Source organism: Anas platyrhynchos, chromosome 20 (genome assembly GCF_047663525.1).
Source record: "Anas platyrhynchos isolate ZD024472 breed Pekin duck chromosome 20, IASCAAS_PekinDuck_T2T, whole genome shotgun sequence".
NCBI lineage: Eukaryota > Metazoa > Chordata > Aves > Anseriformes > Anatidae > Anas > Anas platyrhynchos.
This window is the reverse complement of record NC_092606.1, coordinates 5,640,133-5,663,366: the sequence shown is the minus strand read 5'-3', so window position 1 is coordinate 5,663,366 and position 23,234 is coordinate 5,640,133. Positions and strand designations below refer to the sequence as shown.

At 37.3% G+C, this 23,234-nt stretch overlaps 1 protein-coding gene across 4 annotated transcripts; it reads right to left on the bottom strand.

The window, feature by feature from the left end:
- Positions 1–5,845: 5,845 nt before the first annotated feature.
- INPP5K (inositol polyphosphate-5-phosphatase K) lies at positions 5,846–23,189 on the bottom strand. 4 transcript variants are annotated; one of them, XM_013104616.5, is made up of 13 exons: positions 23,003–23,189; positions 20,428–20,535; positions 19,656–19,764; positions 16,581–16,697; positions 16,074–16,246; positions 15,083–15,194; positions 14,407–14,516; positions 13,775–13,801; positions 11,893–12,085; positions 11,505–11,642; positions 10,893–10,976; positions 9,538–9,642; positions 5,846–8,475 (listed from the first exon to the last, which is right to left on the bottom strand). In XM_013104616.5, the coding sequence occupies exons 1-13, from the start codon at positions 23,035–23,037 to the stop codon at positions 8,377–8,379; spliced, it is 1,410 nt and encodes a 469-aa protein (XP_012960070.2). In that variant the 5' UTR covers positions 23,038–23,189; the 3' UTR covers positions 5,846–8,376. The 4 variants fall into 4 exon arrangements, with proteins under 4 accessions (XP_012960070.2, XP_071882035.1, XP_021131662.2 ...); XM_072025934.1 differs by lacking the exon at positions 13,775–13,801 and adding an exon at positions 18,998–19,119 and having other exon boundaries at positions 23,003–23,185; XM_021275987.4 differs by lacking the exon at positions 13,775–13,801 and having other exon boundaries at positions 23,003–23,188.
- Positions 23,190–23,234: the final 45 nt, after the last annotated feature.

Below are 23,234 nucleotides of genomic sequence, written 5' to 3'. Positions count from 1 at the left end.
ATTCAGGCCAGCCAGTGTCCTCTGCTGTCACTACATGCCACTCACCGACAGTCCCGGACCATTTACTGGAAACCAAAGAATACCAGAATTGCCACTATCTCATCTTCCAACAAGGCAGAGCTCTCAGGTTTTTCTGAAGTACAATGACTGCCCAATAATTGTGTTATCCACACAAAGTGTCTTAGCCAATTTTCACATCATGTTTCAGATTACTTACTAGAAAGACAATACTCGGAAACTGGAGCAACGTGCACAGATGTGTGCTGCCGTACGTGATGGCTCTGCCCTGAGCAATCTGCTACCAGAAATGAAGATAGATTAAACACGTTCTAAGTACCTATGATAAAGAAATATAAATACATGGTTGCATTTAGGTAAGAGTGGTTACTAATTCACCTGAAAAAAAGCATAACGAGCAGTATTAACCATAATCAACTGTCTTTCCAAGTCCATACAACGAAGCTTTGACAACAGAAAAAAGACCACTTGCAGCATTTAAACACAGAAGGATTAAAAAAAAGTTTTTACACAGTTTTGTCTCTAGATTCTTAATTAAAATATAAAAATCCAGTTAAAATATTCTAAAAGCAAAACACACAGAATGGCCGTTCATTGCAAGTACTGAAAACCAAAATATTTTTTTTACAGAAGTAGTGTGCCTTGCCTAAATATTTGCATCTACCACATCAAACTAGAGAGAAGCTCACAGATTTTCCATTTGCTTTCACACAAACCTTGAACCTAAGTCAGTAAGAGTCACAAGCTAACGGAATAGACAGTATTCCTTCAAGGAATACTTCAAGGCAGTATTAACAGTCCTTTGATATGTTCTGCCAGCACGAGGTTTTTGATGCATGAACCTCCCCACAACATTCAGAGCATGAATCCAGTGACAACATGGACAATCAATATTCAAGAGAATCAAACACTTCTGAAAATTGTTTCCCCTCCTTTGTTGTTTGAAAGTGTTTCCAGAATCCTGACAGAGCAAACACAGCTGGGCCGTTACAACTCCAGGTTACATCAGCTTTGGTGCACTGAAGGATTTCTACAGGAAATACACTTTAATAATTTCCTAAACTCCCAGTCACTTGATAATAACATTCATTGCTACCAATTTTTATTATAATGAGAAAACTGTTCACAAAACAGCTACAGTCACTTCAGCGACCAGTCTTGTGGAAACCTCTTTTTTTTTTCTTTGCACTAGCATTTCTCATTTCAGCACAACAGTTCCTAAGTTGTTTAGCATGCAACTAACAATACAAGAAGAGAAAAGAGAACAATAAAAAAATCAGGCTTACAGTCTTGTGTTCTCCATTGCGACTAACCACACGGATGATTTCTCCTGTAGGAATAAGTTCAATTTGCAGTTCCATCTTTCCAAGGTAAGTTAGTAAATCTCTCTGGAAGAAAACCTCAACTAACTGCAATCTTTGGTTCAGAGCCCTGTGTTGAGAGGAAGAGATGAACCTCTGTATTTATATTAAGTGTAGGTGTGAGCTGAAACAACAATTAAGTTCAAGACTAGCTTCCACTAGTTACAATGTGTGAAGACAGTTCCAAGAAACCAAAATTTATGTTCATGTTTATTGCTGCAGACTTTGTTGATGTTCCATTTTGGTCCCAGTGGACTTGGAAGTCAAGCCATTGCGTGTGCTATTTCACAGGTATTAGCACGAAACTGTAATATGAAAGACCTTACAAACATACCGAGAGATTTTATTTAGAAAAGGTTCTCCTTCTTCTAAGGTGCTCAGTTTAAAGTGACAGAGCAATATTGATTGCTCCTGTGGTGCCTACAGGAAGTTCTTCAAATTCCCCTAGATCTAAATCATTATTTATTGAATTGTTGAATAGCTAACTAATCATGGCAAAGGAAATTAACTTGTACATGTTACTGCACAAAAAATCCTACTACAAATATTAGAAGAATAAAATGGTAAACATAAACTCTGGTTTAAGTGTAATTACAGCGTTTTACTGAAGTCATGTAATCCATTAAGGCAGCATCTAGACCAATAATCCCCACACACTCCCCTAACAGATGCAGATACCCTGACAATGACCATGGAGGAAAAAGATCAGTCTAAACACCGGGTATTTCAAGACTTGCTGTTATGGGACAACTCCATCAATCTTATCTGAATACACAAGGCTGAGTTTTCAGCTCTACACAGAACAATTCAAGATGATACTGCTTGTCAAAAACCAAACCAAACCAAATGTACATAGATGTTAAGATTAACAAGCATTTGGCCATTCAAGAGTGGACGCAGAACACCAGTCTGTTCTGCAGCTGAAAAGAAACAGCCTGGCACGGTTCTGCGTTTTGTTGGCCTTAGCCATTATATAAATCGTTGGACTGGGCATATCCTGGTTTCCTTGACCGCTTACTTTCCAATATAAGGCTACATTGAAAAAGAGATTTTATCAGATTAAAGAAAAAAACACCACTGTCACTTCCTGAAACAAAAACCAGACCTATTCTCAGTAACATGGAGCAATACCGTGTCCGTCTTATCTACCCTTCATATATGGAGACGTTACGAAGATTAATAGTCCAGAATGCGAAGGCCGTTTAACTGGAATGATTTGTGACACAGATGCCAGAATTGTGTTGTGTTTTTTTGTTTGTTTGTTTGTTTTTAAAAAGTGGGCTACAAGTAAAAGAGAACAAGAGAAAAAGGGTAGACTAAGCAGAGGCTTTAAAGTGTGCGTGTGTGTGTATTTACCCTATAATTATATGCATAAACAAAATAGAAAAGGAAGGAAAGGAACATGGGGTGATCTTTGCCAAGGCCAGGCAGAACACTTTAAAACCACTTGCAGTAGGGCATGTATTGATAAACAATGCTGAAACATTTCCCTCTAGGGCTGATGTCTGTATTTGACATCTTTCAGTTTCAGTCAAAGTACGGTTGACTAGTTAAAGTATTATTTTTTTCTTCTTTTTTGTGATGCTAGCAGATTACTATTCTCTGAACTCTTCCTACACCCCTGCATTTCCTCTCACCAGTTTATGTTCCCAGATCTCATGCTGCTTCTGACTTCAGTGTTTTCCTCCAGTGATCCTTCCAACCTGTGCTCCAAGTGCTCCCACACGGGTTCTCTTGCTACTTTCTAGACTGCACATATGAGATGCTGTTACTGTTTTGATAGCAGGGACCTTGTGAGGGGAAGAAGACAGTTGCACTGTAATACGAGGTGGGATGTACACACACACACATTATTTTTCTTAAGTTGAAGCTATCTAACAGACAAGCTCAGTATAGTTCCCTTCAGTAGCTCAGTTTCCAGAGTAACTGAAGACAGTGTATACTGCACAGATTAATTAGGTGGAAAGTACCATTGCCTCAGCTGTCAAAGCAGCCACACAAACAGCTTACTGCACGCTGTATGCTATACAACTCCCTGATGTTTGAGTTTGTCCCCTAAAAAAAGGGTCGAAGAATACAGAGATGAGGGAAAGCTGAACATATAGAAGACTGGCCTCAAAACACTGCTGTCTTTACACAGAAATCTTTTCGCCTGTTCTCTTTTAATATCAGTATAAAGAAAAAACAGGTATAAGAAAACTAGGATACTACCTGCCTAATGTATGAGTTATAAAGTTAAATAATATTGGTACTCCTGCATTGATGGGCACTTTCTATGATCTCTGTATCATGTTGTTAAAAAATGCTTCATTTCAATCACCTTCAAATAGCAAACCTCTTTACCTAAGGATAGCAAAGGCCATCAGAAATATTCTTGCTCGTAATGCAGAGCTCTCAGAAAAGATATCGTTTCCTCTCTCAAGGAAAACCTAATTCAAACTCTGTCCAACTGGCCTTTCCACTGCAGTATATTAAGACAAGTTCATCTGAGTGTCACTTAGTGTCCAAGAGCAGAGAAGGAAGTAGTGGTAGTAGAAACAATAGTCTTTATCAGAAGGTATTTTTAGGGTCTAACAAACACGCAAGACATCTTCGAAATATTTCCTGTTTACACAGAGCTGTACTATCTATGTGCAATGATATACTGCATATCCTGAGGTTAGTTAGGAATCAGAGGTATAAGGAAGTTAAATAAGGCTATACTGACGAACACTCCTTGGTAGACATATTTCATATTTTAAAATAAACTCTAACAGCAGGGAATTGTGAAGTTGTCTTTAGAAGGAAGAGATTTGTTAGTAAACGTACACTAAAAATACAGAAAGTTAAAATATGTAACAGACTTTTCACAAGGAAAAAAATATCTTAAATCACATAACCTGTGAAAAAGTGTATTCAGTAGAACCTGTTCTAAAATATTAAGAAAGCATTTTAAGTGGTTTGAGCCTTTTAAAAGGAAAAATATCATACCCAGTTTCAAGGAATGAGAAGTGAGAACTATAATCAATCTAAGGATGCCTCAGAAGTAGCAACTGTTACTGACCCCTTTTTTTCTTTGTTTCCCTTGGCTAAAATAGCACTCTAATTCCTCTCTTTAACTGTGTTGTTGTCAGCTATCATTCATCCAACTCCACCCCATCAGCCTTTTTAACTCTATCCAGCTAGAAACCTGTTAAGTCAATTCTGAAGCAACTGTGTAATAGAGGAATTGTGGAAACAAACATGCAAGTTAGATTCAAAATGCTCTCACCAGAAAATATAGTACTTTGATCACAAATAATACAGATGTCTGTATGGGACAAGACTAAACGTCACCTATATTTCACTGCCTCCCACAAAAAGGCCTATACTATTTCACGTTTGAAAGCATTGTTGACAGCATAAAAGTAATTTCCAAAATTAATAATGAGAACTAAAAAAGCCTTAATCACAGACAATTTGTCTTACTAAACAAACCAGGCCCCAAGTTGATCAGAGAAGTTCCCAATGTTGTGAACAAGAGGAAATACTGAAAACTGATGATGAATCATTGATGAGAAGTATTGTGCACAACATTAATATACACACAAAAAACTATGAATCTTCGGTACAGAACTTCATTTAGGGAAGAATTTCCAAAACACACCTGCATACATTTTCTCAGGGAAAAACAAACAACAACAATGCAGAGAACCACCCCATATAAACCTGTCCCTGTGTAAGGGAGCATAACTCCCTTGGCATGAACAGAGCTGCACTAACACAGACACAAAGTATAGGTCAAATTGAAGGAAAACAGGTTCTCCTAAAATAAAGATTTTGAACCCAACAAGTGCTAAGTCTCTAACAAAACAAACAAAGTTGCCAACCAAATAAGCTAGTTCTCCTTCGTTACTAACATGTGCTCTGCAACTCAATATTACTGAAATTATGGCCTATGGGTGGAAAAAAAAAAAAAAAGCAAGAGGATCTTCTTTTCCCAACAATTTAAACATGCAACTATTTCAGATGAATTTTGTATTGAGATACCTTTTCTAGGGAGGGGGGGGGGAGAAAAACTCAAAACAGATGCTTACAGCATCACTTAAGTTCATTTAATACTAGTCTCATTTATAAGGGGAAAAAAAGTCTTTTTAGATCAATCTGTTTTATCCAAAAGAAAAGCAGTATTTGCCTTTGGCTTTCTGTTTCAGTCCAAAGCCCTACCACATATGTTATTAGTGACATTTCCATTCTAAAATACTACTGTATGTGAGTATTAAACATCACCAGAGTTTCTTGGAGAAAGGTTACCATGCATGGAATCGATTCTCCCCACTCAAACCAATGTCTTTGTTCTCAAATTAATCGAGGCCATGTAGAACACTTCACTGCCAGGATTTATTTTAATCATACATGAAAAGAAAACACATGAGTATAAAAACATTTCCAGTGATCATAACATCCAATCAAAGGTGCTTTTTTTTTTAAAAAAAAAAAAAAAAAAAAAAAAAAGAAAAGATAAATTTCATTAGAAAATGCATCATTACAGATCATGGAATAGTTTGAAAAGCTACCATAGGTAACAGTAGTAAACAAAACTGCTACTGTGTGCATAATCTTAAAGAAGTATACAGTTCTGTGCAGCATCTTCCTAACACAGGATCAGATTCAATCGCAGCTGCTGTGGGCATTTTCAGTGAAGTCCCGTGGCGCAAAAGATTAGTTTACAAAATGCAGCTTCTGTCTCCAGTGATTGAGAGAGTTATCAGTTCTCATACAACATTAAGGAGCTTGGGTTTCTCACCCATGTAAAGCGGCTGTATGGCTCCCCCTCTGAGCTGCTCGTGAATGGCAGATGCACCCTGATTAGAAGAAACTGGATCTTGGTCCACAATAAATCACCAGCTATGGTCTGGAATTCAAAGACCACAGTTCTTTGAGCTCTCCATGGGAATCTCCTTGCATAGAGCATGGTATTACAGTTACACAAGAAAAAAACAGAAACAGTAACGACTTAAAACCTGCAAGTTATTTGCACTTCAGTCGGATTTGTCTGATGCTGTAACTGCCATGAAAAGTCACATATCGGAAAGATTTAGTGCAACACAAATCCTTGCAAGACTGCTACAAATGTGAAAACGGTTTCTAATATTGTTCCAAAGTATAATAGGAATGTCACTGTAAACCTCAAGGCGGTTTTAATCCATGCAATGAACACAGGATCTTTCTGAACCTGACCTCCCTACTTAAAACTGGAAACATTTTCCAACACCAAGCATTAGTTGAGATACAACTAACTGAAATTTACAGAGGTTAGGTGCTCTTAAACCCCAAACTGCAACAATCTAACCAGTTCACCCATTATAGTTTCCACAATATACAAAGACTCTGGGACCCCAGAAGATTTTATACAGTGAATGACATAAGGAAGCAACTGAGAAAGAAATTTCCCATCAAGGTAGACACTTTCTATCGCAAAAGAATCCTAACAGAAATAACTAAGACTATAAGAATAAAATAGAATCCACTTGGTTCTGACGCAAAATAAACATACCAGCAGCAGCATCCTTTGCTTCACTCTTCCCCTTGAGCCAAATTTTCTCTTTTCCATCCATAACCAACAAGACGGTGATTAGCAACTAACTTTACTTACCATACACAGTAGGTAACTCAAAGCTGTGTCTAGAACATGGAGACTAACAAGTGCTCTTTTCTGTCACTGAAATCTGAGATTCTGTGGAATGGTGGTGTCTCTTCTAAATCCTTTCCAAAGACCTCCCTTTCCTCATCAACAAACAAAACCATTTCTAAAGCTAAATACCTTTCAGGTTTTTAAAAGTACTTGATCTTTCTTATTCTATCTCCACCCTCAAGTGCACAGGATACATTCAAGTCTAAGCACCACCAGGAAAATAAATTTTGCAGACTGATTGCTAGAAGTGAAAGAGTTCCACAATTTTTGGTAGCACAGATAATGCTATAGAAAAAAACCTTGTTCCACTAAGTTTCCCGTTTATAATTCATGTCACTCTGTAGTATGTGTAACAACAATGTAGCCTAATAGTATCAGGGATGAACTATGTCTTTATCTTTATAAATATGATACAGCAGAGAAGAGGCAGGGTTAGCATGTTCACTAGCTCTCTGCCAACAAGTGCTTTATGAGCTATGAACTGCCCACCTGTGCTAAAGCATTTCTCAAATGAAGCTACTGCTTTCAGAAATTTTGAGATTCTGCTTAACTCCAATCCAGAGAAAAAAAGTATTTTTACTTAAAAAAAAAAAAAAAAAAAAAAAAAAAAGGACAAAAGGCATAGGCAAATTGATGAAGTGTTTTGTAAAAGAAGAATCTACCCCCAAAACAAAATAGGAAAAGTGTGTTTCAATAAAAGTATCTCAGGCTTGAAAAATTAGAAATGAAAAATCTTACGAACAGGTACCAGCAAGGCATGAAGAAAAGGGACATACTACAGAAGGAAAATTTACACGCTCCAGAGATTAAGTTTTTCTGTGACTTATTACCACATGTGTTTCCCATAAGGTACTTAGCTTACATTTAAAAGTCAAATAATTTTTCTTTTTAAAATAAGCTAGATAGCCATATCTAATAAATAATTTTTAAATAACTTCATTTAAACTAAAAAACTAGAAATCAGTGATTACGTGGTTACAGCTTAGTGAATACTGTATTGTAAATAAAAATATCCTCTGGAAAAAAAAAACAAACAAAACAGTCCTAAAAATCTATTACAGAATGCAACTTAGGTTAAGTCACTGGATTAAAAGCTTGTATCATTTTAAATCACACAGCATTCATTAGGTGCTATTTTTACAATTCCTATCTAATGTAAGTTACTCTCACTGGAACAGTAAAAATGCTACCACAATAAATTATCTTCTACACAGTTTCCAAACAGCCCTACCTGTCTTACTTGCACTGCCTTACTCCATCTTCTAAGAGTAAAAGTTTATAATCACTAAGACATAAAGAATCATCTGACGCCTGAATCAGGACCACTGAATGCCCCTTCTGACTTCAGAACTCAATATGCGATTGCAGATTGTCAGGTGTTTGCGTCCAGCTGTTCTCTTCCTGTGCCAGATCCTTTTCTATTAATGTTCTATTTGGCTGAATCTAGAAGAAAAACAATAGTTGAAAAATTATGGCAACACACTGTTTCTAAATGCTATCAATATACCATCATATAAAGATATGCTGCATATTTGATAAAAACTAAAAAAATGCATATATACAGAAATTATGAAGCTTTAAAAATCTATTAAAACATTAATAAGATAAAAACATTAAGCATCATGGAAAAAGAAAGGTATCCTAAAAGTGACTGAGTTTATTGTATTTATATGCTGTGTTATATTCACACAGAAGTGATAACTATGTTGCAGAGTTTGTAACAGATTTTAAGCTCCGAGACAGCTGAAATACTGGACAATGTAATAGAAAATTTTTACCAATAGATAAGAAACAGATGAACAGTATCACTGAGGTTTACCAGCCAGCTCAGCAATTTCATTACTGTATCTCTTACAGTAACAGAGTGTCACAGCCTTCTAAAACCCTCTTCATCCAACAACAACATAGAACTTCCATTTCAGCCATCCCACAACACGTTAGCATGGCAGCAAGGGAAATGATGCACAAACAAAATGATTTTGGCAAAGAGAAGCGACAATTGGTCACTTAGTCTGCTCTGTACAGGTTAAGTTAACCTTCCGGAAATTAAACAGAGCCTGTTAAACAAATAACTTGAATTCCAACTGCCCTGTCTTTCCCTAATTTAAGTGATACAGGAAGCACTTCCGTGCAAACCTGCCACAGAAGAGATCAGAAAAAGTTCACTCACTATCTGTCAGAAACTTGGCAGCATTTGTAGTTCTCATTTTTATGGAAAGCAGGGACCTAACTGGCAGAGCACGAAGTTCCAAAAAAATTAAAGACTAGAGAGAGCTGCCTTATTTCATTAGAAAAACGTGCTGCAATAATAGCTACTTAGAATCTTTTAGAACATCAGCAAATTCTTTTACTGGCTGTTAGCCAGCATATACATTTTTTGCAGTTACTGCTGCTGCCATCTCCCATGGAATTAACCCAGTTGCACACGCCTGTGTTCAGATGCATATGAAAGCAAAAGAAGTAAAAATCCCAGCCAAAGTTAATCAAAGCTTCCAAATGTATTACCTGAAAAGGCTGGCTGATACCAACTATTGCCTGCAAATTATTGCTGTAGTAACAAAGCAAAAATTCTCCTCCTGCATCAGGTATTTCTGCAGCACTCATGTAAACCTGTCAGCAAAAATAAGAACAGGGGCAAAGGGTAATTTCCACAGAGAAAACAACTTTCAAAAAGTAGTCTCTGCCTTTCAGGAAACCATAAAATTCAGTACTTGCTGCTTATAAGCAAATTTTTCAACGTAAGCTAAAAAGGATGAGCACAAAAATAATGCAGGAAACCATCTGAAAAGCCAGGAAGAAAAAAGTGAATATCCTTCACCATGTTAGCAAGCTGCCTTGGTTCAGCAAGATGTGAGAGGAAAGAGTTAGAAGGGAAGAGGCAAGGCCACACAAGCAGCAAGGAGGGAGATGAACTGCCTCCTGGTGGCAATAATCAGGTGTTACATGAAACAGCCACACCACCTCCGTTTTGTACTATCCTAAAGACTCACGGTTCCTTAACTGCTGCCCACAGTACCCTGCTAAAACAATGTTAACAGTGCTTAGATTTTTAAGCTTAGTAATGTGAAAGCATGGTGTCAGATAAATATTGAGAGTCAGAATACTGACTCTCGAGTACAAGACAATTTGTACTCTTGTTATAAACTTGACGTTAACTTAACCTCTAACAAGAAACGACTGCTTTCCATTATTGTCTGGAAACTTTCATCCATCCTTCCACTTTGCCCCCAAAATTAAATTCAAATTCCTGTTTGTTCAGCAAAATACAGATCATTTGTATGCAAAATAGTTTTTAATTATTTTTTAAATTGCTTTAAGTTATCACAACTTGAAAGCTATTTAACAGAGAAGTTTATAAGATGAGGCCAAAACACTTAGCAGCCAAAATGAATAAAAGTCTAAGAAGCACTAATCAGTAGCTGTATTTGGCATCTGGAACTAATTGTGTTAGTCAAATTAAAGTACCTACAGTACTGAAAACTTAATGAAAAAATCATAAAATAAATATTTAAGACACATTGAGAAACTTTGACAATCGGATGAAAAAATGGCCAGTTACATATTTATGTGGCTGAAATAGACCAAAATAAAAATGATGGTAGTCTAATAAAATCAAAGGTGGCTACAGGAACAATAGTTTTCATCAGTTACTTTAAGCAACATGATCATACCTGAGAACATATGCTGGACTATCTGAAAATTAAACAACTTAGAAGAGGTATATTAAACAGTAATATCATTCCCAGATAGGTTTGACTGGGAAATCAGAGGAAACAAAACCCAGAAGAAGATATGGAACAAAGAGATCCTTGAATAATGTTCTGTAAGAAACTGCACTAGAAAGAAACAAATTGGCTTACTTGTTTGCTGTCCTTGTTAGAAGAAATTTCATCATCTTCTACCCAAGCATAAGTAACATAGTCATTCACATGCCTGAAAGCCACCTACAAAGAAAGATGTGAACCATCAGCTTTCTGAAGGAAACAAAAAACGTGTCACATGGAAAACTCAAAGATGTGAGAGGCATGGTTATTCACTGCACTAGATAAAACATTTTGTTTTTAGGATCAAAACATTTGGGGGCCGGCAGATATCTTGAATTTCTGAGAGGATGAGAATGGCCTGTTGTCACACACTTTCACTGACTTCCTTTCATTTGTTCTCTCTCTCGAGTAAATCTTTTGAACCATAAGTATTAAGGGAAGGCAATTCCATTTCACAGCTCCTGACAACCATTTTACTCACGCACATTATTTTAGCAGAAAATTAAAAGACTGTGTAAAAGTTCACAGTAATCTTGAGAGGCAACTAAACTCTCACATACAGAACCTACCAGCAATCAAGGATACAAGACTATTTTGGAAAGCTTTCCACTAGCAAGAATAACAGTGCCCTATGCCAGAAGACTATCAACTATCTCTTCCTGTCATATCCACCATCTTCATTAAAGAGCCACAATGCAGGAATGTTACCTTAAAGAGTCCAATCCAGTCCCAAGCACTGCTTGGGAATTCAGGCACTGCAGAATAGCGGATCAGAACATCATGCTCTGCGCTCCACTCACCCTCAGGATTCAGTGTGATCAAAGGATCTGTTAGAAGAGGCTTCAGCTAGAAAGAGAACAAAATTTAAAGTCAGTCAAGTCTGTTTTTCTTTCAGTTGTTCTTTTCTATTCTCTGCTACACCTGCTGTGGTACTTTTAAACAAATGGAAATAACTTGAAAGCAATTTGCTGCCTTCACTTTAATCAGAATGAAACACAGAGATTAAGACTTAGAATACGCAGAAAAACAGCTTTTCTTTTTTTAAACTGTGTAGAAAAACAATTTTATTTTTAAAACAACAAAAGTGGGACATCACCTCAAGCCCAAAAGTTCCTGTAACAGGTTTGTGATCGCTGATTCCATAGCTCATGTGACTGATATAGTTATTCAACGTAACAGAAATTGTCTGTTCTTCTTCAGAGAATTCGCCTTCTTTTGATGCATGCTGGCAGAGACTTTTCACTCTCCAAAGAATTCTATCAGTCCATGCTGGCTTCCTTTTCTTCTCGCTACAGAAATAAAGTATAAAAGTGAAATGAGAAGAAAAAAACAGTGCAAAAAGCTAAAAATAGTGTGCAAAATCTACTCATAGTTGAAAGACTGTCAGATATGTATTAATATAAGAAGGCAATCGTATCCAACCTTCATTTTACAGCTCTGTTCAACATGCTTTACAACCAAGGATTCTTCAATTTGAATGCAACTCCATGTACTGGAGATAAGGTTCATAGGTTTCTGAAAGAGGAGTAAAATGAATGGGAGAAGGGCATTCCAATGGGTTAGTCAGCTTCGTACAGGAAATGATACTTTCTCCTAATACACTCCATAACAACATGCAAGAATGTTGAGATGATTCAACAACTGCCCTAAGCTTCAAATGTATGGTCAGTCTGAGGAACAGGGCATAAACTTAAAGACGTGGGAAGAGTCTGAATGGTATTTGAAACTATTGAAAATTTTTGAGAACAAGTTTACTTTAAAAACTGAAATTGGACAAACTTAGGTAACTTATATTAATCGCAGGTGACACAGCAATGTTTTCCTCTAACCTGCACTAGTCTGTATTGCAAGTCTGCAAGCCGTTGCTGTCCCATAACAAGAGACTATAAAAATCCCATAATCAATAAAATTGTGCCTGCGACTGTACTGTATATCAAGCTGCAATCGTAATTCAGAGTTTCCTTTTATACCATATCAATAACAACAGAAGACATGAGCCTTCGGTGGTTCTCTCTGTAGTGGGAGGAAGCCTTAACAGCAACTCTCTGTATGGATGTATCACTTCAAATTGAAATGGAGAAAAGATCATACCCTATGGAAGAGGAATTAGAATGGACTAGATTGAATTATAAAAGTTAATGAGCAGGATGTGTAAGGAAAACTGTCAGTTTAATATCAAAATCACAAACTGGAAATGCCATTTAGTTCAATATTCAACATATTTGTGTTTCACCCCTTCCCATATACAAGTCTGACTCACCTTTAATAAGGTGGAAAGATTTTAAATGACTAAGGGGCTATATCCCGCTCACTCCAGTAATTACATAAACCGACAGAAATCTTTATGAGCTGCCATATGTCTGCTCTGCTGTGCGAGAAAATACCAAAAGAACAGCTTAAAGTTAATACACTCACTTTTTAGAGAAAATGGCATACTAGGTGGGAAAGAAAAACTCAAAATCCACATAGAAAAAGCATCAAAGATTAAATGTGAAGCACACTTTTCAGTGATGCTCAAAAGACCCAAGTGTCTTGAGATCTACTGATCATGCCCCCATCCAACCAGAATACCTCTGGCAGCAACAGCAGAAAGCACACAGTATGCATAAGCATACATTCTGTTCTGTAAGTAAGCCAACACAGACTATTAGGCTGTGAATCATCCTTAGAATTTCTAGTTTTGGATTTTTATGCATATATTTTTTTGTTAAACGGATTTATTGCAAGTCCTATTATCTCGCTTTACACTCACTTAGAGAGCAAAACGTCTTTGGATCCAAACAAACTTCAAAGACTAAGTGCAACAGCAGAGTAGATAACACTACAGCTTTCAGACAGGTTCAGAAAATCCTGAAGAAAATCAGCTGTCATCTGATTTTCAAATATTTCACAAAAATCAAATCAAAAGCTCAGAAGGAGCATTGTTTTGATTCTGAAATATTTACAAATCTATGAAATCCAGAAGGTTATCTTCTTACTTAAACCAAAACAGGGACTTCTGCTCTCTGGAAATAAAGAAAAAGATCAGTACAAAACCCCTGTTTGGACAGGAACTTGTCCTTCTCTTGAAACGTAAGATTTATATTTAACAACAAACTTCAGTGCCAGAGAAAACCTTTGGAAACTTAAGCTACTCCATTTTACAACTTAAAATTATTTATAAAGACACATTTGCATTTATTTTCAAATGCAAGCAGTATCAAATAAAATGCTTATGTAGAGAAGGCAAACAAAAAATGCAGATGATTACTCTTTTCCTTTTTGCTTATTTCTGATAATCAAAGGATGATTTTAGTATTAAAGACAAAAAACAAAAACAAAAAAATAACACACATTTTAAACAAGTACTAGTTTATCCTGTTAATCTAGTCTTTCCAAAAAGAAAGCTGGGCTTTCTTTTTCACTCTTTTCACTCCTGCTCCTCTCGTGCAATCAGTAGGCTCAGGCTTCTTTAGAAATGTTCAGATTTGTCCACTGAATGAGCCTATCAGAATAGCTCAACAGCTTCAGTTAACTAGCACATTCAGGAAATTTGTTTAGCAAAGTTATATATCACTCAAGTACCATGTTGTAATACTCCACGTCTGAACAAATCTTACTGTGCTTTTACCTTGTATCATATACATCTGAATAAAGGTCAAACTTGTAGGTGGGTTTAAACTGCAGAGGACCCTCTATGAATTCCTGAAGAAATGCTTCCTTCTTTTTTGCCATATTTAACTGCAGAAATAAAAAGCAACTTTTAGTTACATTTAAAAATTGGAGCTTAGAAGTTAATTGGGAAAGGAACTGAGAAAGCATTTCCCAAGAAGAATTCAACATCTCAGTCAGTACAAGATATTTGAAAAAGTAAATTCAGAAGTGTCTCTTTGTTACTGCCGGAACTCCTGACACGATCTCTTTAAAAGTTTTGTAGCAGTTCTGATCAAATGCCAGAATAAGAGTCTCTTAAAAACAATTATTGGGAGCAGAAAAGAAGGAGAAATTAATGTGAGGAACAATTCACAATACATGAAGTTCAAAGAAAGCTTCAGTCAAACACAAACACTGTAAATGAGTAAGAAATTAAACAAAGGCAGAAAACGATTGTAATTAAATGAGGTTTATGACTGAGAAATGAAAGAGCAAACATATAGATGTGTTCCACCTCAAGACTACTCTGAATTTGTGTTTTTAATAGAAATGAGAAACTCAAGAACTAATGTGAATTACTATGGTGTGTTTGTATTAATTTAAAAATAATAATAGAAGTAATTTTAAAAACATAACAAATTAATACAACATACCTGGTCCTTCTCCCACAGCAAATTGTAACGTTTGTTATTTATTGATTCTCGGACAAAATGTATGCCATAATCTGCTATCCGGAAGTTCAAATCTCCAAACCAGAAGAGAATGCTAAAAACAAAACAAAACAAACAAAAAACACACAAAGGTAGAAGATTTGTAGGAATTGATTAACTCACGAGGGAAGAATTCAACAGGCACTATCAAGAAAATGAAACATTAAATAGAAATATCAAACACTTATACTAGGATAGGAAAACTAATGATTTGAAAGTTGTGTCATATATATTTACATAATTTTAATGAAGTCATTAACAATTAAATCTAGAATAGGTATGAAATATCACTTCATCTGGCCTGGTAGTTTTATGGGTATAAAAAAAACAAAAACAAAAACCAAACCACCGACATCTAAAACATTTTGTCTCAACTCATTTTTAAATAGTTCTATCATAATCCTTAGATTCCAGCATTACGTGGGGAATTCTCACATGAAAACAATTAAATATATAAATAATTTAATTAAAATTTTTTGAAAGAAATGGCGAGACACCTGAATTAAGTATAATTCATATAACTACAGAAATCATCAATGAAGAATTTAAAGGCTGAGAAGCCCTCAGCTAGATACTAGAATTTTTACAGGAATAAAAACATACCAAAACAACATCACAAATCTCCTCCAAAAACGGGAGGAAAACAGTCATTTAATAGTGATCCAGACTATTTTTGGTATAAATAAGCTTCTAAAGTTCTCTAGCCTCTGGCATATGCAGCCTCTTCTCTTCAAGACTGGAAGAGAACAGTCTGGCAAAATAGACTTCAGGTCAGTTTTTTCAGCCTGGCCTCCCAATATTCAGGATTAATGCTGAAAAGGTATTTAAAATAAAAATGATGCATCAAAACTCCCAAACCCAAACTCTTTGGTACATGAGTCTACCATTTAACAGATAAAAACAATACGGACAGAATAGAGTCAGAACAACTCACTCATGGTCCAAGGTACTTGGAATATTCTCTCCTTCAAACTGCAATTCCAGAATTTTTTCAAAGTCATCTAGTCGTTGCTCTGTGTTCTCCATGTGTGCTGGCAAATGGCAGTTTATGAAGCAAACTGTGTGACCATAGAGGGACATGCGAATGGTGACTCCTCCTTTATTCCCCTGGAACACAGAAAATTAATGTTCTCTAAAACCACAGTCAACAACTGCAAACACAATGGTTAATAACAGCAAGATTTAGTTTTTTTAGATATTTAGATTTTAATTAATACAATTTCTTCCCATTTAAGTTGTTGCATATCAGCTAATAAACTGGTAAAATATTATGGTCTGTGCTACACATTTGCATACCAGGTTCAAACAACTGAGTCTCACTGCTTATTCATTTTTAAGTAACCCATATACCCTCTCTCCCATCACGAAACCATTTAGAGGCACACAGCATCATAAGCACAAGTAACCAATTTAGGCAATCAAATCTCGGTTGTTTCTTTACCCAGTATCCATACAGGCCTGTGCGTGTGTAGTGGGTATGAACGTCCCGGATGAAAGGAAGGTGGACGTGCTTCACAAAGATCAGAAGTAGCAGTCCCTGCATGCGAACGGAGGAGAGCTGGAAAAGATACAAAATGGTTGTTTCCAGAGAGCAATTTGGAACTCTTTGGATGTACTTCATAGGAGCTGTTAGGTAAGGAATGCCAGAGCAGAAATCATGCAATCTCTTTGCCAAGCCTGGCATCAGTACTGGGACATTGTACATGCAGACACATTTCAGTGCTGTGAAGCATATGTTCCTACAGTAGACTTATTCATAAACAAATTTTTGATGAATCTCTTAATTAATATTATCTCTTAATTAACATTACTGTATTATATTGCAAACTTGAAGTTGACCTCAAAACGTGTTTGTCAAAACATTTCTGCAGACCTTTATTCTGCCTCACTAGCCTCATTTCTCTCTGAGCAGCCTGTTCATGAAGAACCAAATCCTTCATTTTTCACCCATTTTATAATACTGCACACCTACAAGTTCTCTGACAGAAGCAAATTTTTCAAACTGAAACATCCTTCAGCACATAACTGTTCACTCTAAATCCCATTACAATACCTAGCAGGCATGGCAGTTGCTCCTAGGCATCTGCAAAAACAGCAAGCTGTAAATAGGAGTATCTCAGTAGCCTGTTATTCCTTTAAAAAATGATGTACTGAACACTTCCAAAGCAAAGATGTTCATATAGGACATAAGATGCTATTTCAGCTTCAATATACATTTAAGGTATGTTTGGTTTGGGCTTTCTTTTTTTGTGAAGACAGTGTAATGAAGACGATCATCAAAATTTATGAATTTTAACTTTATGTTGTTCCTGACAAAAGGCACAAAACTCAGTGTTTGTTTTAATGATAACGATCCAATTTAAAATGCACATTGAAATTGGTCAATTTTGAGTTGGGTGAACTTAGAGAAAGACTATGTAAGAATAAAAACCATTATTAACACTGGCTATAGAACTGCAGAAGTATACCAACTGAGCCCAAATTTTGCTACAGAATTCCTTCACTCTTTAAGTGATTTGAGAATACACATTACCATTTTCATTGTCCCTGAACCTAATAAAATACTAAACAGTGTAACAAAATGATGAATCACAGTTACTAGATAACAAATATTTGTATCCAAGCAAATAACAAATTTTTGTATTCAAAATTTTGTTGACTAGATACAGTATTTTTCAGTCCCTTTATAGACCTTATTCAGTAAAGAGAGACCTGGTCCTGGGGCTCAACTCTTTCTGTTTTCCCAAGCTCAAGGTTATTTGCTACATTTCAATCTGCTCTGGGCTGGTCTCCAGACATTTCTCCAGATCCACAGACCACTATGACATCTCTTCCCTTTACAGGTGTTGAGCATCGAAACACAACAGGTCTCTCCTCTGCTGGAACTAGCATAATTCACACCGATAGGCAGTGCCAAATTAAGGAAAAACCTTTTATAGAAGGGATGTTTATTGTGAAAGAACTGACCAATCCCAACCAACCTCACACTGTGGAAACAGATCCTATTACTGAGGGGACAGGATGCCCAAGGGTGACTAATAGTCCCCTACACCCAGCCTCGTCACAGTTCAGCACACAACAGGTGACTGCTCCTCTCTAAATCAGCCAGCTTCCCAGCTGAGTCCTAGGGTGAGCTCTCCTGCCTGTTTTGATTTTGACCTGGCCTGCCAGTAACATGAAAGACATGTCAATGACCTCGTTCTCCTCTCATTATTAGCGCTAATCCAGTCCCGCTGAAAACCATTAGGTGGCAGCATGCATTCCTCAGTGTGTCCAAAGTGCTGCATTTATAAATTAGAATTCAAAATCAACCACGCATGCCACTAGAAATTCTATTTAACTGCACACACGTCCTGAACATCAGCCTGCAGACAGATCTTGAATCGTCATCAGCAGTGACTTATTCTAGAATGAACTATGTTTTCTTTCCTTTTTATTAATTCCCAATAGGTCCTTTGTTTTGTTTAATTACAGTTAAAAGAATTGCATAACTACTGAGTCTGATTGACATGCAGATAATATAATAAACTCAGCAAAATCACCTTGAAACAATGCCCAATTTAGAAAACCAGTAAAACATTCAAAAGGCTTTTAATATCTACTTATTAGGGAAATTCAGGATACTCTCCTACATTACTATTCACATTACTAAAGCAGCCAGTACTTTAGCTGACCTTATGCCCTATGTATTAGCAAAAAATCCTGCCATTTAAGCTACCATACAATGTTCTAGGTCTTCAATTGAAATAAAGTCTTCAGAATGATCTGTATACCCTGCTAAAATCCCATTTTACATAATACGCAATCTGTTTTCACCTGCAAATAAGTTGGGGGGAAAAAAAAAGGAAGAAACCTTACCAATCTTAACGAAAATCACTGCCATTGCTTGGGACAGTTATAGTGAAAGCAGGTACTTAAGCAGACTACCTTAGAAGCATCACAATACACTTCCCCAATACTGCACAGAGCAAAAAAATTCTCTACAAATAAGAGAGAGATAGAGATATTGTGGCCACAGGAAATATGCTGTTGAGTGTTACGTTTACATCACATTTAATTTTAAGTAAACTTCATGACTCTATTCCTTGAGAATGTATTCTCATTATGACAGGAGTGATTATTTAACTCATCATATGCTTCTGCAGCAATTAAACTGGTCATTGCCAGTACATCTGAACAACTTCTTGCTGTTTATCAGCTGGGCTTCCATCAAAACTTCCCAACAGTTCCAAAATGAGAAATAAATAAATTTAAAGTTGAATTTTTACTGCTAAAATTAAGCAGATTATCAATAACAGAGAACATTTTTAAATGTCTTTATCAATAAAGCAGAAAAACACAAGTGTATCAGAGAATTATTTCTAACATTCATGCACATACGGAAATGACTGACACGTGCAAAAAACACCAACTTATCTTTTATGGAGAGGAATGAGTTTGAGAAAAAAATATGCATAAATGGGTCTAGAGATGTTTTCCTTCACTGCCGTAATGCTTATGAGAGATAAACAATTACCTTGATATATCCCAATGGAGACAACACAGTCATGAAAAAAATGCTCCATGGATCATCAAATGCCAAGTCAGACAAAAAATTTGTGATTCTTGAGTTCACCTCCTGTAGACTGAACACATCAAGATTACTTTCCCTGTACCACCTGGTTTTGACAGAATTCATATGACCTTATCAGAACACAGATCACAACAGACCTCTCCCAGCATAAGGTCTAAAGTTTCTCACTGCTGTTCAGTGTCTCAATTTTAAGCATCCACAGGTCTATCACAGTGAGAAAAACGAAGTTAAAGGAGCTTATAAAAACCTGAAGTCAGTTTAAGGCAATGCTAAGATATATTATAACAAATAACATGACTTTCAGGTCTGTAAAAATTTCAAGTGAGTTTGGAAAACACGTCGGATTGTGCATAATGACCTTACAATTATTTCTTTAAAACACACTGAATTTTGGATAACTTTCATAGCAAAAGGAATATGCTTATGCTCTATGCAATGTCAACAGCAGCTGAAATACTTCTTAATTTGTGTGTTTAGAAAAAAGTTATTCTCTATTTTGTCACGAAACAACAGAAAGGAGAGAAGATTCTCTTGCTATAAATCATCTCTGTTCTAAGTCACTAATTCTTGTCTTCACCTTCTGCTAGGCTTAGTATTAAACCACCTCCTGGGTGGCAACTCACCCTGTACAGTCTTTCCGAAACCAACAACAAGCTGCTGAAACTTAGCAGTTTTGCAAGAGACTTAAAAAGCAAGTTCTTGAACATATACTTACCCTATAACATACATATCCATAGTTGGGCCCAGTGAGTTGAGCTGAAGTAAACTAGTGACATCAGGAGGTGGAGAAGCTGTGCCCACATTCCAGGTAACTAAGTGCAGCCTACAAACAAACAAGCAAACAAAATCATACAAAACCACTGTTAAAATTTAAAGATTAATAGGTAACCCTACATGAATCTACTTTCCCCACAGAATTTGTCTACAGAAAATGAAGATTTTCTGTCACTTCTCATCATTCTCAAATCTATTTATTGGCTAGCATTAAAACCAAACCAAAAAACACCCAACAACCAAACAAAAACAAAACACAAAACCAATCAACTAGAGGGAGCAAAACCTGAATTCTTGCCACTTCTCCTTCAGCTTTTTCCCCCAGATAAGGAAAGCTTCATCTATAGTGCGAGACACTTCTTCGTGAATCTCATCATCTGAGCTGATATCCTCTACGCAAGCCATAAGTTGGGCCACCCGTTGACGGAGCTGCAAGCGGCTGCTGGACCCTGTGCTGCTGAAACTCGCAGACCGGCTGCGGATGTTGTGCAGGCTTTCTAAATCATGCAGGGAGAGGGCTGCTGAATCTTCAAGTGCATCTTCACTACCAAAGGATGCCATTTGCTCAAAAGAAAAGAATAACTACGCTCTGAAGGACTAGCCCATTAAGATCCTGAGCACAAAAGAAACAGATGGCTAACGGTCTTCCAGATCAAGTTTTCACTCATGTGAAATTCAGCATTGCTTCTAATGCAAAAGGCCAAAAGTAGATACAGCAATGCTGAAGAAAAAAAAAAACACCCTGTAGCATTACCACCACGCTCAATAGCTTGTTACAAAAGCTGCAACCACATCCTACCTCACACACTGAATTGTTTCTTCCTAATAGATTTAGTGTGGCTAATTCTGTAAGCTCACGATTTAAAAGAAGTTATTGTTGGTTTGAATCAATCATGTGCCTCTATCCGCAGGTTAGCAGAAATATAATCTCCAGCTTCTAAACGTACAAGTACACAGTTTTGACCAAAAGAAAGCAAACCTGCTGTCAAGCACCATCAGAAACATTCATAAGCCACAGGACTTGTCTATGTATATATATATATATATATATATATATATATATATATATATATATATATATATAAGATGGTGATTTCAATATCAGAGCTTCTAAAAAGGGATTTGCTTTACCATCAATCTTGTTACATGTCAGCCTTAAAAAACACTAAGCTGCTAATTTTCCATTCATCTTATTGAACCCTACAAACACTGCTGGATGGCTAAATAATGAAACTCACCACTATGCCCCTTATGGCAATATTTCTATGCCCTAATCAACTGCCTAATCAAGGTGACACACGATATATGTGGAAGAGATGGAAAGTGACCTTGCATCCCACACAAATTCAGTGATCCACAAAAGTCTGCATGCTGCAGATCTCACTCTGCCATCAAAGAGATACACCACCTGGGAACTCCCCCAGTTAATTTCTTCAGTTTCGTTTTCTCAGATAATTGTCTGAATTAACACTGGAGTCATCAGTTGTTACTGACAGAAATCAAGTTTCTTAAAGTGCCTAGTTTCCTAACGAGAACATGAGGAAAGACCGGAGTACTAGAATTCACACCAAAGGAAAAAATATTTGCACAAACTCGAATGAAAATTCAGTTTCACTGCAGGTCACAACCTTTAGCATTACACAACCAAAGCCCTATTGATGTTCTCTGCTACCTCTCAAGACCCCACAGGCACTGCCCACCGTGAGGGGGAAAGGTTGTGGCAATCCCAATTTTCACTTGATACTACAAAAAAAAAAAATCCTTCGCCAGAGGAACGTTACAGTACTGACAAAACTATCACGGAGACTTTCAATACTGATGGACTTTAGTGCCAAGCACGCCTTCTGCAAACACATCCTTCAAAATCAGCAAGTTATTGAGGGCACTTGGTGTCACTGACCCCTGCAATAATCAAACAGCAGAGGATTCTTTCTATTTATAATACTGTGGTATTGTGGCTTTAAGATCTGTGAGTAAACGTTCCTGTTAGTTTTGTTTTTTTTTTTTTTTTTTAAAAAACTATTTTTCCTGTTATACAGTTATTCAAATCCCTTTTGCGTAGAATATTTATTCAACCAAATGCGTGCCGTCACCGGTTGTGCCGCCACAACTTATCTTCAAAGAAGACGCAACATAAAAAACAACGTTAAGAGCAGAAGCGAAAGATGTATTCGAGCTCTTCCCTCCTCACAAGTTGAGAATTTAAGACACCTGACGTGCTACCAGCAAGCACAGAGGGTTTCTGCCCTCATTAAACGCTAAGTAGGTCTCCCCAAAATCCCCAGGTCCCAAACAATCCCCCCTGAGGCGCCGCCAGCACCACGGCTTTCAGCCCAGAGAATCAGCTTTTCTCCCCCATTTCATGTGACCACGTAACCTCGCCAAGCAGCCTAACGCCCCCATTAATGAACTGGACCGCAGGTTTCGCTAATTCTGAGGTAATTCCGCAAAGCCTCCCCTGTTTTCTCCCAGCCCGAGAAGCCGCCCTCGGTCCCGCCCCCCCCCCCTCACCTCACCTCAGTCCCCTCAGCGCCGGCCGCGCGGGCTCCATTCCCGCCGCCACGGCTCCAGTCAGGGACGCGCAGCAGAGGGGGCACCGGGGAGCCCCCGCCCTCGCCCTCGGCTTCCCTTCGGCTTTCTCCCTCCCTTCTTCTCCCTCCCCTCAGCTGCCGGGCGGCCGTTGCCGCGCCCCTCGGGCCCCGTGACGGGGCGGGAGCACGGGGAACGGGCGGTGGCAACGCCGCCAGG

Coding starts and splice junctions, on each gene's coding strand:
- INPP5K (XM_013104616.5), bottom strand. CDS start 23,037: ATGGAGCCCGCGCGGCCGGCGCTGAGGGGACTGAG. Junction 20,536..23,002: donor CCGGCGCTGAGGGGACTGAG/GTGAGGTGAGGG, acceptor GTTTGTTTGTAG/GCTGCACTTAGTTACCTGGA. Junction 19,765..20,427: donor ATGGATATGTATGTTATAGG/GTAAGTATATGT, acceptor TGATGTGTTCAG/TCTACAGGAGGTGAACTCAA.